Here is a 21,267-nt window from a genome sequence, read left to right on the forward strand (position 1 = left end):
ATATATTATAGCAACAATCTAGCATTTGGTTGAGATGTAATACTGCATCTCAACTAAAGTTACTCTTAGCATTAAAATCTGATCTAAATATGTTATGTAAAACAATGACCCAGAGTATACCATTAGCTGATATGTTCACTTATAAGTGCCACACACAAAATCACAAATTTGGTGCTACCACATTCTAACTGCTATCTCTTTGCTAATACCAGTCAGAACAAAAGCAAGGCATATCTATTCTTGTGGTGCAATATTTACCACTCAACAATTCACATGTCAAACATCACTAATTAATTATGGCAGTCTTTCTCATGTGGCAAAGAAGCAAGGTCAGAATTCAACAATGCTCCTGGATACCACTAGCAATCAAGTAAAACAGGCAAGCAAGATGAAATGTGTCTGCCATTTTTGTGCTATGGTATAAATATATACAGAGCATAGGAAAAGCACACAGGGCATAATATATTATCATCATCTAATTTGTATTATGATGATAACGTTCTAAGTAAGAAAGTACATTGTGAGACTGAAGAAGGAAGACTGCTTGAGGCTAGGGGTTTGAGACCAGTTTGGGCAACACATAGCAGGACTCTTGTCTCTACAAAAAAAATTTTTTAAATTAGCTAGGCATGATGCCATGTGCCTGCAGACTTAGCTACTCAGGAGGTTGAGACAGGAGGAACACTTGAGTCCAGGAGGTCAAAGCTGCAGTGAGGCATAATCATGCTACTGCACTCCAGCCTGAGCAACAAAGCAAGACCCTGTTCCCCACGCTCCCCCACCCCAATAAATGAAAAAGTACAACAGCTGTTGTGTGAAATAATCTAAAAACCCTTTTCCAATAAAAATTTATGTGACAAAAAAGGTATTTTAAAAACTCACCTTGTTGACTAAGTGACTGCTCAAAAACTGACTTATAAAGGCTCCGAAATGAGGCACTAAGATCGTCAAAGTTATATTCTGAGAAAAGCAGTTGCTTGTCTCTTTCTGGAAGGTTGTATTGTGGCTGCTGCTGAGGAGTTAATGATTGAGAGACTGGTTCTGGATGGTTTGTCACCTAATATTAAAAGAAAGCACAACTAATTCAGTGGATCTATATTACAATTTGTTTGTTTCATAAAATATATATCTGAAAACATAAGTGCCAACACTGGAATACAAAAGAAGTAACTTTTCTGTTTTAGGTTTTGCCAATCTCTGTTAAGTTGGTTACACATAAAGAACAGAGATCAAAACTGTAAGCTTGGATCTTGAAGAACCATAGAAATCTAATCCAATCTCTACATTTCACAGAAGGATCATTAAACTTTGCCCAAGATAATACAAAAAAGTGATGAGTTAGGCCTAGAATCCTTCTAGTTTCTGTAGAATCTTCATCTTGATTTCTAGAGAAGCAATTTCACTTCCAACGCCACTATACGATACTATGATTCATTTATTCAATTAATCTATATAAAATCAAATACTGTGAGCACTGAGTCAGAAGTGTGACACTGCTCAAAGCAACAAGGAGCTTAAATATGCCTAAGTCCTCGTTTCTAGGGAAATTTTTTTTAAAATGCAAAAGAAATGAGAAATAAAGAGGTAAAAAAAAACAAAGGAGATTCTGAGGAAAACAAAAATCAGGGTCTTGAGCTATGCGGGGGGGAGAAAAGCATCAAAAACACATTTAAAATAAGAATGATCTTTGAAGGCAGTATAACTAGAAATAAAATTAATGAAAGATGATCACCTCTGTGTGTCTTAAAGATTAAGGTGGTAAACCACCAGTTGTTTAGTGTTTTGAAAAATTAAGGTATGAACACACACTAGAAACTCATAGCCATTCAAAATGATACTCTCAAGGAGTTTGCAATAACATGGAAAAATAGAAATTTTACATAGGAAATAGCTTCACCATTGGCAACCCCAGTGACCTTACACATCACTACAAAGACCATGTAGGCAAGGTTACATGGCAGGATGACCTAAGCCTTGGTAGAACACTCTGTTGATTACCCTGGAACATGGGATGACAAGTGGTCTTATGAGAAAAAATTCTCAGCTGCATTCCTATCTTGCAGGAGAGTCATGGGGCAGTTTCTCATGTTTTATGTGGGGCTCAGAAAGCTGAAATGATGCTGATATCTGGCTTATACTGTTTATCTAAATAATAAAAACTATCTCAGTCTATGTGGGCTTATTGTGGTCTTACTGGCTCAATCTATGTACATGTGACAAACCCAACCAGCAACTGCTAAGGAACTGTTGCTTAAGGACTGTCTGACATCTTGTTGTTAAATGAAAATAGCAGTCTACAATGTCTAGCTTTCAACTGAGGAGTTTAACCCTCTTATATTTGCTGGCATAACGAATATGTGAGTTCTTAATTCTGTTATCTAGTTCTATAAACGTTTCCTTTAGTTTTTCCTTTTATTATATTGTGTGATATTGGACTGTGTTCTTTGTTTTGGTCAAGATTTTTTACACTTAAATTATTCCAAAAAGTAACTTAAAATCATTACATTTTTGTTTAATTTGCTTCAATGCTCCAACTAGTCTTTTTATGACATGGCAGAATCATTACTACGTCTTTGATTCACCTCTTGATCAGCTATGTAATTTTTTTCAGGAAGGACACCTGAAACCAAGGGCAGGATACTTTCTAAACTCCACATATCAAAGAATGTCCTTCTATTGCCTTCACATATGAATGAATATTTAGCTAGGCATAATATCTGTTATTCCAAACATATTCCCTCAAAACTGTGCATAAAGTGCTACATTATATTCTGGCGTTTATTATTATCAAGGAGAATATTATTATTATCAAATCTTTCTTTATATATAACTTATTTCATCTACCACAATATTTATATGGGTGATTGCTTCTGAAATTTTAAAATCTGCCATAATGTGTCTAGATACAGTAGGACCTCAGTATCCATAAGGGATTGCTTATAAAACTGCCCCCTCCAATCCATGGGATACCAAAATCCATGGATGCTCAAGTTCCTTATATAAAATGATGTATTATTTGTGTATAACCCATGCACACTCTTCAGTGGACTTTAAATAGTCTCTAGATGTACTTATAAAACCTAATACAATATAAATATAAATAGTTGTTATATATTTTTATTTGTATTATTTTATATTATTGTATTGCTATTTTATTGGTTTTTGTTGTTGCTCGAGTACTATAAATCTGCAGATGCAGAACATGCAGACATGGAGACTGACCGAATAGGTCTTTCCCCGTTAATTTTTCCTAGTACTCAGTAACCCTTTTAATCTCTATTTCTTCTGAAAATTGCTTCTGTACCAACTTTTTATTCTTCAGGTCAACTATAATCCTCAGTTCTCAACATTTATTATTTTCTTTTACATAATTTTTATTCCCTTTTCTGCTTCTGCATTGTGGAGAAAATAACTTTTTTCCATAGAGCTAACAACAGTTTTGCAGAGTCAATTTTTTGCTACGTTCTCATCTGAGTTTTTGTTTCTCTTGTGTTATTTTCTTATTTCAGGTCCTGCCCTTAATATCTTTGTCCTATGTAAGTTTTTCTCTATTTACTCATCTTAGAACAGAGAGTAATCTGGTAAGATGGAGTTCACACTAATAAACAATGTAGTGTATAGCTCTTGAGTTCTATTCTCTGACCACTGCAGAAGAGAGTTGTGAGGTAGTTTGTAAAGAAATATCAGATAACCAGAAGCATGTTCTTGTGAAAGATAACAAATTAGCACAGGAGCAAGAATATTCATACACAAGTCCTTTTATAGCATGGTTTTTTGGGGTACTCAAATTGAAAATATAAGAGTAATTAACAATTGGGTAACAGAACATCCTAACCTTTGGGGGTCTACAGAATCCCTTTCTCAGATTTATAGGTGGAAAACAAGTTGATACACACATCTTCTAAGCTCTTTTCCCAAGAATTGTAGAATATCATCAGCTATAACTCTGATAGACTAAAGTACAATGTTTTTCCTATTCCAATTGTTTTTTACTAGGACATACAATAGACAGAATGAAGTAGACCAAAATATGTAATGCTGCACAATCACACATTTGGTCTAACTTAGTAAAATATAAAACACCATCAAGTAGAAATCTGCTCCACTTCAGCCTAGTCTACTTACTAAGTTAATGAATTGATTAGTGAAAAATATGGATCTTCATTAAGTATTTGCATTTCCATTATGTTTGGTTTTAAGTACTAAATGAATATCCAAAAAGGATATTAACTTCATCAATACTTACCGGTGTATAACTATGCACACTTCCAACACTATTCAAATTAACAGATGCCAAACTCTGGTCTGAGAGACTGTTGTTAAGGCTACTGCGTGGGCTATCACTGCCATCCTGATCAGTGTTGTATAATGTTACCTAAAATGAAAAGAAAAGCAACAACTGAATAAGCAGTTCCTATTATAAAGAGTACTTTTAAAGCAACTCTACAAAAACACAACTGAGCAGACATATGGCAGGAAGATGAAATGTCAGTAGTCTTTCCTATGGTGCTTATCCCAAATCTCCATGCCCCTCATCACTAATTCCATGTTCACCATGAAATAATTTTCTCAATATTCTCAAACTAAAGGACATATCTGTCTAGAGGTACATAAATGCAATCTACTATCAGACATAACTAGACCATAAACATTTAAATAAGAGGATTATAGCAGATTTTTTACTCTGTTAAATATTTCTAGAATGCATAAAATTTATTTTTGCTAAAGTCTTAAAATACGATACTATCAAAATATTAGGCCAGGAATAGATCGCGCCTGTAATCTCAGCACCCAGGGAGGATAAGGCAGAGGAATCACTTGAGGTCAGGAGTTTGAGACAAGGCTGGGCAAAACAGAGAGGCGCCATGCCTACAAAAAATTTGCTGGGCATGGTGGCATGTGCCTGTAGTCCTAGCTACTTAACAGGTTGAGGTGAAAGAATTGCTTGGGCCCAGGAGTTTGAAGTTGCAGTGAGCCATGACTGCACCACTGCAATTCAGCCTGGGCAACAGAGCAAGACCTTGTCTCAAAAATAAATAAACAAATAAATTTGATTTGATTTTAAATCTAAGGTATCAAAAAAGAAACATAAAAGATTTTTTAAAAAATCACGGGCATCACAGTGTTTTTAATACTAAAAATTGGAAATTTAACTGCCTAACACAGTGGTCCCCAATCCTTTTGGCATCAGGGACCAGTTTCAATAAAGACAGTATTTCCATGGATGGGGGGTGGAGGGAGGAAGGGGAGGATGGTTTAGGGATGATTCAAGTGCATTACATTTATTGTGCACTTTATTCCTATTATTATTACATTGTAACATATAATGAAATAAATAGTATCACCATCTCAGCTCCACTTCAGATCATCAGGCATTAGATTCTCATAAGGAGTGTGCAACCCAGATCCCTCACATGGACAGTTCACAATAAGGTTTATATTCCTACAAGAATTTAATGCCACCACTGACTTGACAGAAGCTGGAGGTCAGGCGGCAGTAATGTGAGCGATGGAGAGCAGTCATAAATATAGATGAAGCTTCACTCGCTCACCTGCCACTCACCACCTGTTGTGTAGCACAGTTCCTAACAGGCCACACAGACCAGGGGTCTGGAGGTTGAGGACCCAGTCTAACGCAATTATAAAATAATGGATATATAATCTAATTTTTAAAAATAATATGCTAATATACAAATTAGATGTGAAGGACTATATGTTAAACTGTTAATAATGGCTACCTGGCATGAGTTGGGAACTTCTAAAGACTTTTACATTTGATAAAGTATATTTTTACAGTGCTTGAATTTGTATACAATAAGCAATATAATTTTTAATTAGAAACCAAAAAAAGGTATTTTTATAACAAAAAACTAGCTATCCTTCAAGGATTTGTTTGGATGCTACTATCAACTTTTTCTATGCTCTACTTCCATGAGAACAATACATTTGGCTTTACAGAATAATTTGCAGCAAAATTTTAGCCACCACTAGACTGTTATCTCCTTGAGTTCCCAATAAGTAATCACACACAACATAATTCCCCTGTTCAGTATACTGTTAATAAAAATTTGATATATTTAGTAACCAATTGACCACCCTTCTGTCTGTGCTGAAAATGTGGTTATGCTCAATGCTTATGACAACTGCCAAAAGAGTTCAAATATGTGGAAAACTAGGTATACATACCTCTATACTTATGGCAAACCTAAACTGTTCTGCAATGCCATCAGCTAGGAACAATAATGTGTTGGAAATATATAAGAGCAAAGAATATAAGAAAAAATAAGAGCGTATAAAGAAAATTCTGGCTATTTTTTTTCTGGTAAATATTTCCAGTACAAATTTCATAAAAATCAACTTTATAGACTTTTAGAAATAATTAAAAACAATATCAACAAGTTATAAGCATCCCTTGTCATTATCTGGCTGCTCATTCTCTCCTGTCCTTGTTCAGTTACCTTCCTCTCAAGCCAGAAATAACTCCTAGAGGATGGAGGATAAACATTTCTACTAACTATAACATATACAAAAGAGTAAAGTATACAACTCATTTTATTTTATTTTTTTTGAAGATTCACATCTGTTTAATATATATAAAACCAAGGTGAAGACAGTCTGAAATTCAATAGAAATGCTCTGTACAATTCATATGGTAGGGCTGAGGGGAAGGGGAAGAGGCTATGGAAACCACACTCGAACATGTACAAAAATAACTTACACAGCAACCCCATCTGCAAGGACGTTGCAGCTCTGCCCAGCCCCCAGGGCTGGGGGGCACATTACAAGGACAGCACCGTGGGAGCTGCCAGTGTTGGCCTCAGCTGCCGGTGGAATGAAGAGAGGCACCAGTCTGGGGAGGGAGGCTAGGAGGAGGCCTTGAGGCGGTTGGAGGCCGAGCATGAGCTCAGTAGCTTGTCCACCATGGTGCGTGCATAGCAGAACCAGCTGGCCAGCTCCCTGCAGCAGCCATACTCCAGGAGGCTCAGGTGGTATGTGCGAAAGCCCCGCTTCTCATCAATGTAGGTCACGGCTGCCATCAGTGGGCACAGGATGAGCTTGGTGTGGTCCTGGAAGAAGCTGATCTGCACGCTGCCATTGCTGAGGTGCAGGATGATGGCGCTGCGGGTACGGAACCAGGTTCGCGTGTAGGGTAGCCGAGCCAGCTCATTACCTTCCCACGGCGTGATGTTGGCACCTGCCTTCAGTAGGTGTTCACTCATGTAATTGCGGAAATACTTAAGGAGGGTGATCTTCTTCATCAAGGAGTTGGGGTGGGAACTCACAGAGAGGTAGGACTCGGTGCCACCACGCTCTATGTACTGTAGACTCTCACTGTCGTTGTAGAGGATAAGGTGTGTCGAGTTACCGAAGAGTACTCCTACACTGTTGTCACATAGCTGATACCCAAGGCCATACTTGTCCGAATAGTCCACCCACTTGCTGACCCAGAAGATGGGGATGCAGGCAGGATCCTCAGCCTCCTCTTGCCTCACCAGCCCTCGTTCTGAAGGATTGGAGGCACTGACACTGTGTAGCTGCTGCAGCATGTCACTGAGGTGGCAGTCGACCACCTTGCCTGTCTCTCGAACCACCGGTTCCTCTTTTTCGCAGGGATGTTCATGCAGGGGGTTCTCCATGCCTTTATTGAGGACCGTGAGGGGCTTCCGATTGCTGGGGTCCAGGCTGGTTGGAGCAATTGAAAACCTCGGTGGGATGGTGAAGCAGGTGATGGGGAGACCGGCAGGGATGTAACCAGAAGTAAAAAACTCGTCACTGAGCAGCTCATTAATGGTTGGGCAGGCAGTGGGATCCGTCTGAAGCATCTTCTGGACCAGGGAGACAGCCACGGGGTTTATGTGCTTGGGAATACTGTATTCATTCTTCTTGATCCGGAGGTAAGTCTCTTTTAGGCAAAAGGTCTCAAAAGGCGGTTTGCCCACTAACAAGGTATACATGATGTACCCAATGGACCACACATCCACCTCAAAACCATGCCCTTTCTTGCTCAGCACCTCGGGAGCTATGTAATTGGGAGTCCCACACAGAGACTTCCAATTCCATGCGCCATCATATTCGACTTTGGTTGCCAGTCCAAAATCCCCTATTTTCACCTCCGGATCCTCATTCAGGAAGGGGTTGCCCGGTTTGAGGTCCCGATGAATAACCTGGTTTCGGTGCAGATACTGGCAGCCAAGAATGATTTGCCTCAGGTAGTATCAGGCCTCAGGCTCTGTCAGGGCTTTTCTCCTTTAGTGCAGCTCCAGGAGAGACCTCCGGCGGCAGAGCTCCAGCACCACAAACACAAAGTCGCTGTCGTCGAAAAAGCCGTGGAAACCTACGACGTGCTGGTGGGCGAGGCTGCGGTGAATGGATATCTCCATAGACATCTTTTCCTTCTGGTGTGGCTTGAGCAGCAGAGACTTAGGCACTATCTAACCTGCTAACACTTCCTTGGTGTCCACGTCCGAGATCTCGAAGCACTTGGCAAAGCCGCCCTTGCCCAAAAAGCAGCCCCGCACATAGCGCCGCCAGCTGCGGGGGTCCACTAGGACCTCCGGAATCTCTTCTGCCGGTGGAGCGGTCGCCAGAGACCCTGAAGCCGCAACTCCGGGGAACCCGGCTTTCCCCGGGTCAGCCGGTGCCCACGCAAGCTTCCCTGCAGTCACCGCCGCACTCATGCTGCCAGAGTAGCTCGGCAGATTGGCAGGGTCGGGACAAATCATTTTATTACAAAATGGGCATATCCATGTTTCACTACCTAGATCAAAGTATAGAACAGCAGTTCTCAAACTCTGGTCTCTCAGATTCCTATTCTGTCTGTTTAATATAAAACAGCTAGATTCCTGTATCTACTTCTGCATTCAATCTGTTGCAATATGTTGTTTGGGTGGAAGTATAAGAAGAAAATTGAGAATGGGAGGAATATATATATATAAATTTTTTTTTTTTTTTTTTTGAGTTAGAGTCTCACTCGGTCACCCAAACTGGAGTGCAGTGGCCGCTTCCGGCCACCGCAGCCTCGACCTGCTGGGCTCCAGCGATCCTTCCGCCTCAGCCTTCCAAGTAGCCGGAATTACAGGCATGCGCTACCACGCCCGGCTGATTTTTTGATTTATTGTAGAGATGAGGTCTCGCTGCCCAGGTGGGTCTCGAAGCCCGCGGGCTCAGGCAATTCACTCACCTCAGCCTCCCAAAGGCGCGGGATTACAGGCTGAGCCACCGAGCCCAGCTGGGAGGAATATTTTAAGAGACTTTTCAGATAACTGTTTTCTTTGATACTATACCAAAACATGGCAAGTGGCAATTTTTTACAGATTAATTGCAATGTGGAGTGTGAAACCATATCAATAAATTTTCCATACTCTTCCATTAAAATCTACTATTCTATCTGGTTCTTAGAATAAATCATAATTTTATAACATTATGCATTGGTTATTTGGAAAATACTGATTTACTAAGGTATGCAGATCTTTCAAACGCTGACACATTTCATCATACATCTAAAAAATTATACTTGTTAACATCACCACCAATCTCACTAGAAAAATCTTTTTAAAGACAAGGAAGCTACCAGACTCATTGTAGTGGATATAAACTATCCAAAATTCCATTTTTTGGTTAAAAGCTAAAATTTTATCACTGGCAACAAATACTGTCAATTCTGTTCTTTGACATGACAGACTCACTGTTCATTTTCAAGAAAATATCTGCCAAGTAATCAAATTAAGCAATCATTGTCAGCTGTTCTTCCAGGTAAAAACAGTGATCTATGAACAAAGTAGCTAGTTCAGCTTCCAATTCAATCACATAAATGCTTTTCCTTGAAGAAATGATTTTACTTCGGTTTGTAGTTGCTAGTGCTCCCTCTATACATACTACTCATTTCACCAGAGTTATTAGAAAGACATATACTAAGAAGTCATGATTTCATAAAACTATTTATCCTACTTTACCAAGGTTATTCTTAAGTAAAACTAGTGTCCAAAAAAAAGATTCCCCAAGGTATGTGACAGTGAAGGATTCAATGACTACTAGCACAGTTAGGTATCACTACCTTGATTTGTGCTAATATGTAGCAGGCCTACCACATCATTGCTTCTGATGCAGCTGTGAAAATACAATTATAAAAGAAAAGACAAATAGTATATATTCTTATGGAAACAGTTTTGACTTAACGAACTCTATAATTTTATAAAATCTATAAAGGTCTTGGTTACCCAGGTGTCCATAGACCACATTGTGAGAATCAGTGGTAATCTACATTACCAGCACTCCAGAAGTCCTGCTCATGCACTTTAACAAGTCAGTCATTATTCATCCTATATCTTCTGTCCCAGGTAACTACTATACTATGAACTTCTATCACTAATGACTGATTTTCCTATTTTTGAACTAAGTATAAATGGAAACATACAATGTATATCCTCTTCACAAGGCTTTGCTTTCTATTGCATTAATTCCTGTTCTTTTTCTTTATTTCCTTTCCTTTTAAAAAATTCATTTTACTTTTCTCCATTTGAGAACTTTATTGCTTTATATTTGTGGCTCAGATCCATCTGAAATGGACTTTTCTGCATAGAAAATGTCCTTTTTCAAAACACTGAGCACCACTTATTCAAATATATCACTAAATTCTATCCCAAGAGCCTGCCCAGGCTTATGACAATATCACACTTTCAATTAAAGGTTTGCTCTTCATATTTGGATTTATACAATCCTCTATCTTTTACCTTTTTCTTCAACACTTTCTTCAACTACTGTTGGCCACTTGGACTCCTATTTTTATTTTAGGATCAGCTTGTCATTTTCTACCCAACCCTGAAAAGAACATTTTAAGATTTGGTCTGGGATCCCATTAAATCTGTACATCAGTTTGGGGAAAACTTACTTCTTTACAATAATCTTCTGCATGAAAATTAAGTATTTACTTATATCTTCATTTTCTCTCAGTAGTTTTTATAGTGTTCTGTGTAGAGTTCATCTTTCATTTAATCCTAGGTATCTGATGTTTTCAAATGCTAACATAAATGTTATCTTTTAAAATTTTATTTTCAAATTATCTGTGGCTAGCATACAGAAATACAATTGATATCTAAGATCAAACATTAATCTTATATCAAGACACCTCGCTAAACTCATTTATTAATTCTAAGGCTGTATCTGCAAATTCTTTTCAATTTTCTACGGTCATCTGTGGTAGCTTTATTTCTGCCTTTCCAAACTTTAGGCTTTTTATTTGTCTTTCATAACTTCATCAACAAGGACTCAATACAACTTCAAACACGTGCTGACAGTGAACATTTCTCTTATTCTAGATCTAAATCACAGAACTTTTCAGTATTTCACCAATAACAGTGTTTGCTGTAGGCTTCTTTGTATTCTTTATCACATTAAGGAAATTTTCATCTGTTTATAGCTTACTGAGAGTTTTAAATTATGAACGGTGTTACATTTTGATAAATATCTTCCTGAAATGATGAGAGGACTTTTTTCCTTTTTTCTATTAATGAGATGAACAGTAATGACAAATTTCTGAGTACTAGGCCTACCTTGCATTCCTAAAATACAACAAATATGTTTGACATGTGTTATCTTTCTTATGTATTCCTGAATTTAATTTTCTAATATTTTGTTTAATATTTTAATACTTAAGTTCTTGAGACTAGCTAAAAATTTCCTATCTTGTAAAGTCCTTGTCAGGTTTTGCTACTTAGGTTGCGCTGGTTTACTAATAAGAATTGGGACATGCTACCTTTCTTTAAAATGATCTTGAAGAGTTTGCCTCAGACCAGTGTTATTTCTTCACTGAATATTTAGACTAACTCATTGAAGTCTCCTGGGCCTGAAGTTTTCTATGAAGCAATATTCTTAGTTACGGGTTTTATTTTATATCTATCTAACGATAGACAATGTGTTCATATTTCTATTTATACTTATGCCAGTTTTGAAACGTTATTTTTGAGGACTTTGTCTATTTCATCTAAAATTTCAACCTTATCTGCATAAAGATGTTCATACTATCCTTTCATTATCTTTGCAATTCTGTAGACTTTATCACTTTATTCATTTCAGATATTAGTAAACTGTATTTCTTTCTTCATCACCTTTAACAGTAGTCCCTTATCAATTTCATTATCTTGAAGTGACATTATACTATATCACATAGAGTATAAAGAACCTTATAACAGTACATTTCCATTTTTCCTCTCGCTAAGATAGAAATTCACAATACATTTTTGTTATTTTTGCTTTAAATAGTCAATTACCTCGTAAAGAGATTTAAATAAGAAAAAAAAGCTTTGTGTTCATCCACATAGTTATCATTTCTGGTATTCTCCATTGATTTGTAAGTTCAGACTGCCATCAGAAACTTAAATTTCATAAATATTAGTTTGCTTTAAGTTGTCCCCACAGCTCACTAATGTCCAGTTTACTTTTGTATAGTCATTTTCCTGTTTCATTTGGATAGTTTTTTTTATTGCTGTCTCTCCAAATTCACTAACCTTTCCTTCTATAATGTTTAATTTGGGTTTTTTATATCCTCCATGTGTCTATACATGTTCAATGTGTCTTTTAGCCTCTCCATTAAATACAATTTTAACTGTTTTAGTGTATTTTTCTAAACAACTAATTCTATCATCTGTGTCATTTCTGGGTTCGTTGTGATCAACTGATTTCTTTCCTCATTATGGGTTGTTTGTTACCACCTCTTTGCCTGCCTGGTAAATTTTTAATAGATGCTAGACATTGTAACTTTTACCGTGTTTCATGCTGTTTCTGTATTTTTTTTTTTCTTTTTCGTTTTTTTTTTTGAGTAGGAGTCTCACTCTGTTACCCAGGCTGGAGTGCAGTGGCATGCTCACGGCCACCCTAGCATCAACCTGCCAGGCTCAGGCAATCCTTCCACCTCAGCCTTCCAAGTAGCTGGAACTACAAGTGTGCGCTACTACACCCAGCTAATTTTTTTTTTATATAATGTAGAGACTAGGTCTTGCCAAGTTGCCTGGTCTGGTCTCGAACCCACGGGCTCAGGCAATCTACTCGCCTCGGCCTCCCAAGGTGCTGGGATTACAGGCTGAGCCATCGAGCCTGGCCTGTTTCTGTATTTCTATAAATGCTCTTGAGCTTTGTTCTGGAACATTGTTACTTGACAACAGAAACAGTGTACAGACATATGCTACAACATGGATGAACCATGACAACATCCTTAGTGAATACAAAAGGCCATATACTAAATACTTCCATTTAAAAATAAATATTTTTAAATGCCCAGGATAGCCAACTCCCTAGAGTCAGAAAGCAGATTAATGGGGTTACCAAGGAATTGGGGTGGCAAGTAAAGTTGGGGCTAGAGTAACTGCTAACAGATGTGAAGTTTTTATTAAGGTGATGAAAATGGTCTGTAATTAGCTGGTGGTAATGGTTGCATGACCTTGTAAATACACTAAAAACCACTGAACTGTAAAATTTAAAAGGGCAAATTTTATGGAATGTGGGTTATATCTCAAAAAATTTTTTTTAATTCTAAATACTAGAAAACAGTTTGATCCTTTGGGTTTTGATTTTAAGGTGTGTTAAGTAGGATCAGAACAACATTTTACTCTAGGCTAATTTTTTTCCCCACTACTAAGGTAAAAGCCTTCTAAATACTTCAACACCTTGTGAATTATGAATTATTCCACTTTGGTGAGAAGAGGAACTGCACTTGGCCCTATGAGTCTCAATGACTGTGTACACTAATCCTCTCAGGTGGTTCTTTACACATCCTAGGGTAGCATACGTAATCATACACTGATCAGCACCCAGTTGAAGACCCAAGAGGTACCCTGGGTAAATCTCTAAAATTCTGCCTCTGTTCAGCTGTCTTCTCTCTGGTACTCTGCCCTGTGAACTCTAGACAACTTGGATTCCATTATATCCCAATTCTACCTCTTCAACTCAGAAAGACCTCTGCGCTCCTGCATTAAGCCCTAGAAACTTTGTCCAGGAAGTAAGGTAGGACAATTGTAGGGCTTACCTTGTTTGTTCACCATTTTCAGGAATCAATGTCCTTTGTTACTTGAGGTCCAATCTCTTGAAAACTATTGTTTTATTTTGTTCATTTGTGTTTCAGATAGCAGAGTAAACCCAGATCTTGTTATTCTACTTTGGCTGGAAGCAGAAGTCCCTTATTGAATTTATAAATATATATCAAAAAAACCAATCTCTTATTTTAACTTTTATTATTGAATGTGTAGTGTAAAGTTCATGGACTTCTATTATTTTTATTACCTTCCCCCCCTACTTTTTAAAATTTGTTATGCTCTTCTTTTTCTAAATGTCTAAAATCATTAGTATTTGATCTTTTTTCTAGTCTATTATATGTAACTCAGGTTATTACATAAGTTTTCATATATCACATTTATGTTTTTCATCAATTCAAAGTATGTTCTAATTTCTATCATGATTACTCTTTGATTTATGGTTTAGTTAGAAATATATTACTTAACTTGCAAATTTTTGAAGTATTTTCTGATTTTCACTAGTAATTCTACCTTAATTCCACTGTGTTGGAAACTATACTCTGTATGATGTCAGCCTTCTGAAATTTGTTAAGATTTCCATTATGATCTAGCATATGATTGATTTTGGAAATTATTCCATACGTACTTTAAAATTGATACTCTGCAACTGTTGGGTGCATTATATATGTCAACTGTGTCAAATTCCCTAATTTTGTATATATCTTCTATGTCTTTTGTTTGCTGTTTTGAATTGGTCTGCTTGATTTATGTGTTACAGACAGATGTGTTAAAATCTGTCACCAAATCTATCAAGGATTTATCTATTTCTCCTTTGTTTCATCAGCTGCACTGTTATTCGGCATATACAAACTCACTATAGTGTTAGTTTCTTATCAAAATGTTTTCATAATAAAATCTGTTTAGTCTTAGTAATGTGTCTTGGCCTTTTATTTTAGATGTATCTCTTAAAGTAGTACACAATTGAATTTCTTATTCAATTTAATAATCTTTGTTTTTTTAAAGTTGAATGTTTAGTATATTTACATTTAATATAATTCCTAACAAATTAGATTTAAATACTATTGGTTTTCTTTTGCTCCCATCTTTTCTTTCTTTCTCCCTTCTTGCCTACTTTTGAACCATGGATTTTTTATTTTTCCTTACTACCTGTATATTCTTGTACTATTCTTTCAATAATCTAGAGAAGTGGCACATATAGTGTGGAACACTGTTCACTACCATGAGCAGTATCTGAGAACTTGTTAGAAACATAATTTTTCAGAACCCAATCTAGACTTACTGAATCAGAAATCCTCAGAGTGGGCCCCAGCAGGTAATGATGTATATAACTGATGTATTTAAGAACTACTTCCCTAGATATTTCAACAAGCCTATACTTGGCTTCTTATTTTTATTACTGTCCATAGAATGCAAATAAGTTAACTTCATTTATTTCCTCCTGCCTTGCACTAATGTTGTCCTGCATTTTACTACTATTCTACATGTATTTTAGACCGTATAGGACTGTGTTATATAATGGCATTGTTTTTGACATTTGGTATACATTTAGATTTACCGACAGTGATACCCTTTTGAAGTTCTTAATTCTTTTCTGCCTAGGAGAATTGTCATTCTATCTGAAAACTAGCTCCCCTTTACACACACACACACACACACACACACACACACACACACACACACACACACATATTTTTTAGTTGGAATTTCACTCTGTCACCCAGGCTGGAGTGCAGTGGCACACTCACGATCACCCCAGCGTCCACCTGCTGGGCTCAGGCGATCCTTCCACCTCAGTCTTCCAAGTAGCTGGAACTACAGGTGTGTGCTACCATGCTCAGCTAATTTTTTGATTTACTGTAGAGATGAGGTCTCACCAAATTGCCCAGGCTATTCTTGAACCCATTACAGGCTTGAGCCACTGAGCCCAACTCCCCTTAATATTTTAATACTGGTGTGCTAGTAACATATTCTCTCAGATTTCATTTTTGTAAAAATCCATTTACTTTTAAAAATTATCTTATTTTAGATTTATGTGCAGGTTTCGTTACATAGATACATTGTGTCATGGTGTGGTTTGGGTTTCCATTGAGCCTGTCACCAAGGTGATGAGGACGGTACCCAAAGAGTGGTTCTTCAACCTTTATCTCCCTTTCTCTCCCCTTTAGGAGGCCCCAATGTCTGTTGTTCCCATCCTTATGGCTATATTTTCAATGTTTAGCTCCCACTTGTAAGCAAGAACATGCAGTACTCAGTTTTCTGTTCCTGTAAAAATTCACTTAGAATGATGGTCTCTAGCTGCATCCATGTTCTGCAAAGGCCATGGTTTTGTTCTTTTTTATGGCTGTGTAGTATTCCATGGTCTGTATATACTACATTTTCTTTATCCAGTCCATGGATGGGCATCTGGCTGGTTTTGTTATTATGGATAGTGCTATAATAAACACATGAGTGCAGGTGTCTTTTTGGTAGAATGATTTATGCTCTTTTGGGTATAAATCCAATAGTGGGATTGGCAGGTCAAATGATAAATCCATTTTTAGTGCTTTGAGACATCTCTGTACTGCTTTCCATGGAGGCTCACTAGCTTACAATCCTACCTGCAGTGTATGAGTGTTCTCTTTTCTCCATAACCTTGTCAACATCTATTGTTTTTTGACTTTTTAATAATGGCTATTCTGTGACCATCATTAATAAAACAAACAACAGATGCTGGACCGAAAAAAGGGAATGCTCCTGCACTGCTGTTGGGAATGCAAACTAGTTTAGCCTCTATGGAAAACAGTGTGGCAATTTCTAAAAGAACTAGAAATTGACCTTCCATATGATCCAGCAATCCCTATATTGGGAATATACCCAGAGGAACACAAATCATTCTACAAGAAAGATTCCTGCATATGCATGTTTATTGCAGCAGTACACACAATATCAAAAACATGAAACTAACCGTGCTGCCCACTGAAACTGGACTGGATTTTAAAAATGTGGTACATATACACAATGTTATACAGCCATAAAGAAGGACAAACATATGGACTTCGCAGCAACTTGGATGAATTTAGAGTCTGTAATACTCAGTGATCTATCAAAGAAACAAAGAATAGAGTACCATATGTTCTCACTCATAAGCAGACTCTGAACATTTACCATAATACTATAAGAAGGGAATGGCAGGAGAAGAATACTGCCAGGGTGGGGGGGAGCACAACATCAATAAGGTACCTGATCTCAAACCAGGCAAAGTAGGGACCAAAGGTGCCAAACTTTTTACCTGTACAATGTCCACTTATATACCTAATCCTGAACTGTAAAATCTCTACATCTCTAAAATTTAAAAAAAAATTTTAATGGCTATTCTGTGTGAGACAGTATCTCACTGTGGCATTTCTCTGATAATGAGTGATGTTGAGCTTTTGTAAATGTATTTGTCAGCTGCTTGTATGTCTTTCTACGAGATGCATCTGTTCATGTCCTTTACCCACTTTTTAATGGCATTTTTTTCTTACTGATCCGTTAGAATTCCTTATAGATTCTGTATATTAGTACTTTGTTGGATGTATAGTTTGCAAATATTTCCCCCGATTCTGTAGGTTGTCCATTTAGTCTACTGATGGTTTCTTTCACAGTGTAAAAGCTCTATTAGTTTAAAATAGGTCCCATTTATCAATTTTGTTTTTTGCTGCATTTGCTTTTGAGGTCTTGGTCATGAATTCATTGTTTAGGTCAATATCCAGAAGCGTGTTTTCTAGGCTTTCATCTAAGATTTCTATGTTTTTGCAAAAACCTATTTTCTTTTTTTTTTTTTTTAAAGTAGGATTTATTAAGAAGACAGAAAAGTTCCCACAGTGGAAAGGGACCTGAAAGAGGTTGCCCAAACCTATTTTCTTAATCTTCATTTTTTACAGAAATTTCCTTTGGCTGAATTCTAGATTGGCAAATATTTCCTTTTACTGCTATAAAAATTACATTTTGGAGTCTGCTTTTCATCATTTCTATCCAGAAGTCAGTGTCTGGCTTGTTGCTGTTATTTTGAGTTTGCTTGTTTTTCTTTAAGATTTAGTTTTTGTCTTTGTTTTTAAGGAATTTGATATTAATTTCCCTGATGTAAGTTTTCTTTTTATTTATCCTCCTTGGAGTTCTTATGACTTATTAAATCTCTGTCATGTTATCTTTAATCAATTTTTGAAAATTAAAATATTGCTTCTTTATTCCTTTTTCTTCTCCTCTGGCACACTAATAACAACCTTGTTAGACCTTGTCCCTATAACCCAGTTACCCCTTAAGCTTTTCTGAATTTTTTTGTCCTTTTTTCTTTCTGTGCTCAATCTGCATATTTTCTATTGACCTATCTTCCAGTTCACAAAATCTCTCTGTTGATGTGTCTAATCTGTTGTTGATGTCTGATTTATTAATGATGGCCATTCTTATTGGAGTTAGGTGGTATCTCATTGTGGTTTTGATTTGCATTTCTTTGATGATTAATGATGCTGAGTATTCTTTCATGTATCTGTTGGCTGTTCATATATCTTCTTTTGAGAAGAGTCCATTCATGTCTTTTGCCCACTTTTTAATAGGGCTGTTTTTTTTTTTCCTTTCAGTTTGTTTAAGTTCCTTATAGACCCTGAATGTTAGGCCTTTGTCGGATATACAGTTAGCAAATATTTTTTCCCATTCTGTGGGCCCTCTCCATGCTCTCTTGATGGTTTCTTTTGCTTTGCAGAAGGTTTTCAGTTTAATGAGATCCCACTTGTCTATCTTATCTTTTATGGCATATGCTTTTTGGGTTTTGATCAAGAATTGGTTGCCTATTCCAGTGAGAATTGGAAAGGAAAATTTACGGGGCTTATCTCGAGGTGTTTCCCTCTTCTTTGGGATCTTGACCCTTGAGGTCCTGATAAGTCTCCAATGCCTCTCCTTTCTTTTTTATCAAGTGGGAGGGGCAGGAGTGTGTGTGTGTGTATGTATTTCTCGTATTTCACACAAATAGGCTGAAAGGTTAGTATAAGATGAGCTACCTTCTCATATCTGGGTGCAGAGGTCCAAAAACTCCAGCTCATTTGACGTCCACGTTATTTGGTCATAAAGTCAAAGCATTATTTCTTCCTAATTGTTTCCTCATAACCACACTCTATGTTTAGGTCCTCAGTGTCTCTTAGACTATAGCAAAAGGCACTATTAGATATTTCTGGTTCTAATCCCTCCATGTCACCAGAAATTCTCATCTAGCTGGGAGTCATTAGGACAGAGTAACTGATTTGGTATTAGTGCAATGAATCCTAGGATTACCAGCACCACTACCAAACATACACACACACCTCTCCCAGTTATTGTGATATAATCCTTCCATAGAGTGTCATGTGGGAAAAATCATTCCTCTATACTTAAGCTGGCAGGTTCCTTTCTAAATTGGAAATCTGATCATGTCACTTTGATTATAATCTGTCTTCTGTTAATCCATTATCTTTCTACAAATAAAGGGATCCTATACTGGTGCAGTGGTGTATGTATATGTGTTCATATTTATGTGTGTGCCTGGGAAAATGGAAGGGCAAAAGCTAGAGAAGAAAACGGCAAAAGTAAGAGGGAGAAAATTGAAGTAAGAGCAAAAGAGAACATGAATACGATTATAAGAGATGTATAGCTTTCAAGTATTCATGGTCTAGTAGAGGAGGAAACAGATGCACAAAACTGAATTCATGAGCCTCTCAGACCCTTTTTAGTGTTTTCACATAAATGATTAAGAAATTACCTTGTAAAAAAGAGACATCTGAATCCCATTAGGCAGCTAATGACCTGTCACAGTTTTGACTGAAGCATTAAAAAAATGCAGCAGACTACCACATACTGTTTTTCTCAGTATGTCTGTAGAATTGAATACCATGAAAATAGGTAGACTACCATTCCAATGAACTCTATAAAGGTGTTCAAATTATTCATTTTACTGGACTCTGTTGACTACCTGAAATTTGACAATCATTTTTTCAACCACAGATGTGCAGGAGTAATTAATGGGTTTGAAACAAACTGATTCAATAGAATGCTAGCTCAGAAATTCTATTAATGAGACCCGACAGAGTCAAGAATTTAAATTACCACAAAGTTTCTCAATGAGTGCATTCCAATTTATACTGAGAAGTAGTCTGTCCTAACTTGTATATACCTCAAAACATTCTTGATTTAGCTTGCAAGCTGCCATTTATAGGGTAGGCAAATTTACATCATCTTTAAACTAAATCATATAGAACTCTATTGTTATTATAAAGGCAAATTAAATGTATCACTCAATGACATTTCAAAAATGTTTTTAAAAAATGAAGTTACTTTGTTAGTCACAGTGTTGATTGCCAGAGTTGGAGAGGCACTTCCAGAAATAATACACTCCATTCCCAAAGAATCTGAATCTATGCTATATGGAGTTGAGGCCTAAAATACAAGAACAAAATAAATAATTATTAGCTCACGTATCCAGTAACTTTAAACACAGTTTGAAGGGATTTTATCATATTTGCCAACATCCAGTTTTGTGCTTTGTTTCTGAAAATGAACTTAAATGACTACTGAAATCTCTTCTCTTGTATTTTAGTATGCTACTGACCTGGTATCACAAATTCCATTGGTATGGCTACTCCCTAACAACTTTTAATTGACTGTATGATAGGTTGGCAAAAGTTATAAATAAATTTCTATAGCGGACACTGCTAATGGTCCCCTAATATCCATTCTCCTCTTCTCTCTTTTGGTAACAGATCTCTAGTCTTATCTATTCATGGCTGCTCAGCTAGAGATTACCTTTCCAGACTTATTTGCAGCTAGTTTTGGGCATTTGACTAAGGTACAGCCAGTGGTATGTGAGCAGGCATGATGTATATAACTTCTGGGTCATGTCTTTGAAAGGAACTTGCCTCTCATTCTCTCTTTCCCTCTTACTGAAGGCTGGAAGATAGATATGGTGGTGGTGGTCTTGCTTAACCATAAATAGCTAAGAAAACCCTGGGAAAACACTGGAAAAGCAAGATTAGAAGTAATTCAGACATCTGAATGAACTTGTGGAACAGAGCTGTTATCTCTCCAACCCACCTGTTAACTTGGACTCCTACCTGAAAGAAAACTAAATCTCCCTAGTATAAACCAGTTATAGATTTATCAGTTTCATATTCATTTTTATAGATACATATTGTATGTACATATGTTGGAGGCACATGGATAATTTGATATAATCAAATAAAAAATTAGGCTATCCTTCATC

General features: G+C 36.9%; 1 protein-coding gene and 1 pseudogene across 3 annotated transcripts in view; both read right to left on the minus strand.

Moving 5' to 3' along the window:
- The window catches only part of FOXJ3 (forkhead box J3), a 169,664-nt gene that overhangs the window by 19,798 nt on the left and 128,599 nt on the right, over window positions 1-21,267 (minus strand). Inside the window, exons 6-8 of one of the 2 annotated variants that reach the window (XM_008067173.2) lie at window positions 20,343-20,444; window positions 4,247-4,375; window positions 883-1,057 (exon numbers count right to left, since the gene is read on the minus strand). In XM_008067173.2, coding sequence (XP_008065364.1) covers window positions 883-1,057; window positions 4,247-4,375; window positions 20,343-20,444 — 406 coding nt within the window. The remainder of the gene's footprint in view (window positions 1-882; window positions 1,058-4,246; window positions 4,376-20,342; window positions 20,445-21,267) is intronic. The other variant, XM_008067174.2, reaches the window with a different exon arrangement.
- LOC110596468 lies at window positions 6,768-8,685 on the minus strand (annotated as a pseudogene). Its single transcript, XR_002482485.1, has one exon. The product of XR_002482485.1 is annotated as a serine/threonine-protein kinase PLK1 pseudogene (transcript).

This window comes from Carlito syrichta, unplaced genomic scaffold (assembly GCF_000164805.1).
Source record: "Carlito syrichta isolate Samal-C Ts95f unplaced genomic scaffold, Tarsius_syrichta-2.0.1 Scaffold309326, whole genome shotgun sequence".
In the NCBI taxonomy this organism is placed as follows: domain Eukaryota; kingdom Metazoa; phylum Chordata; class Mammalia; order Primates; family Tarsiidae; genus Carlito; species Carlito syrichta.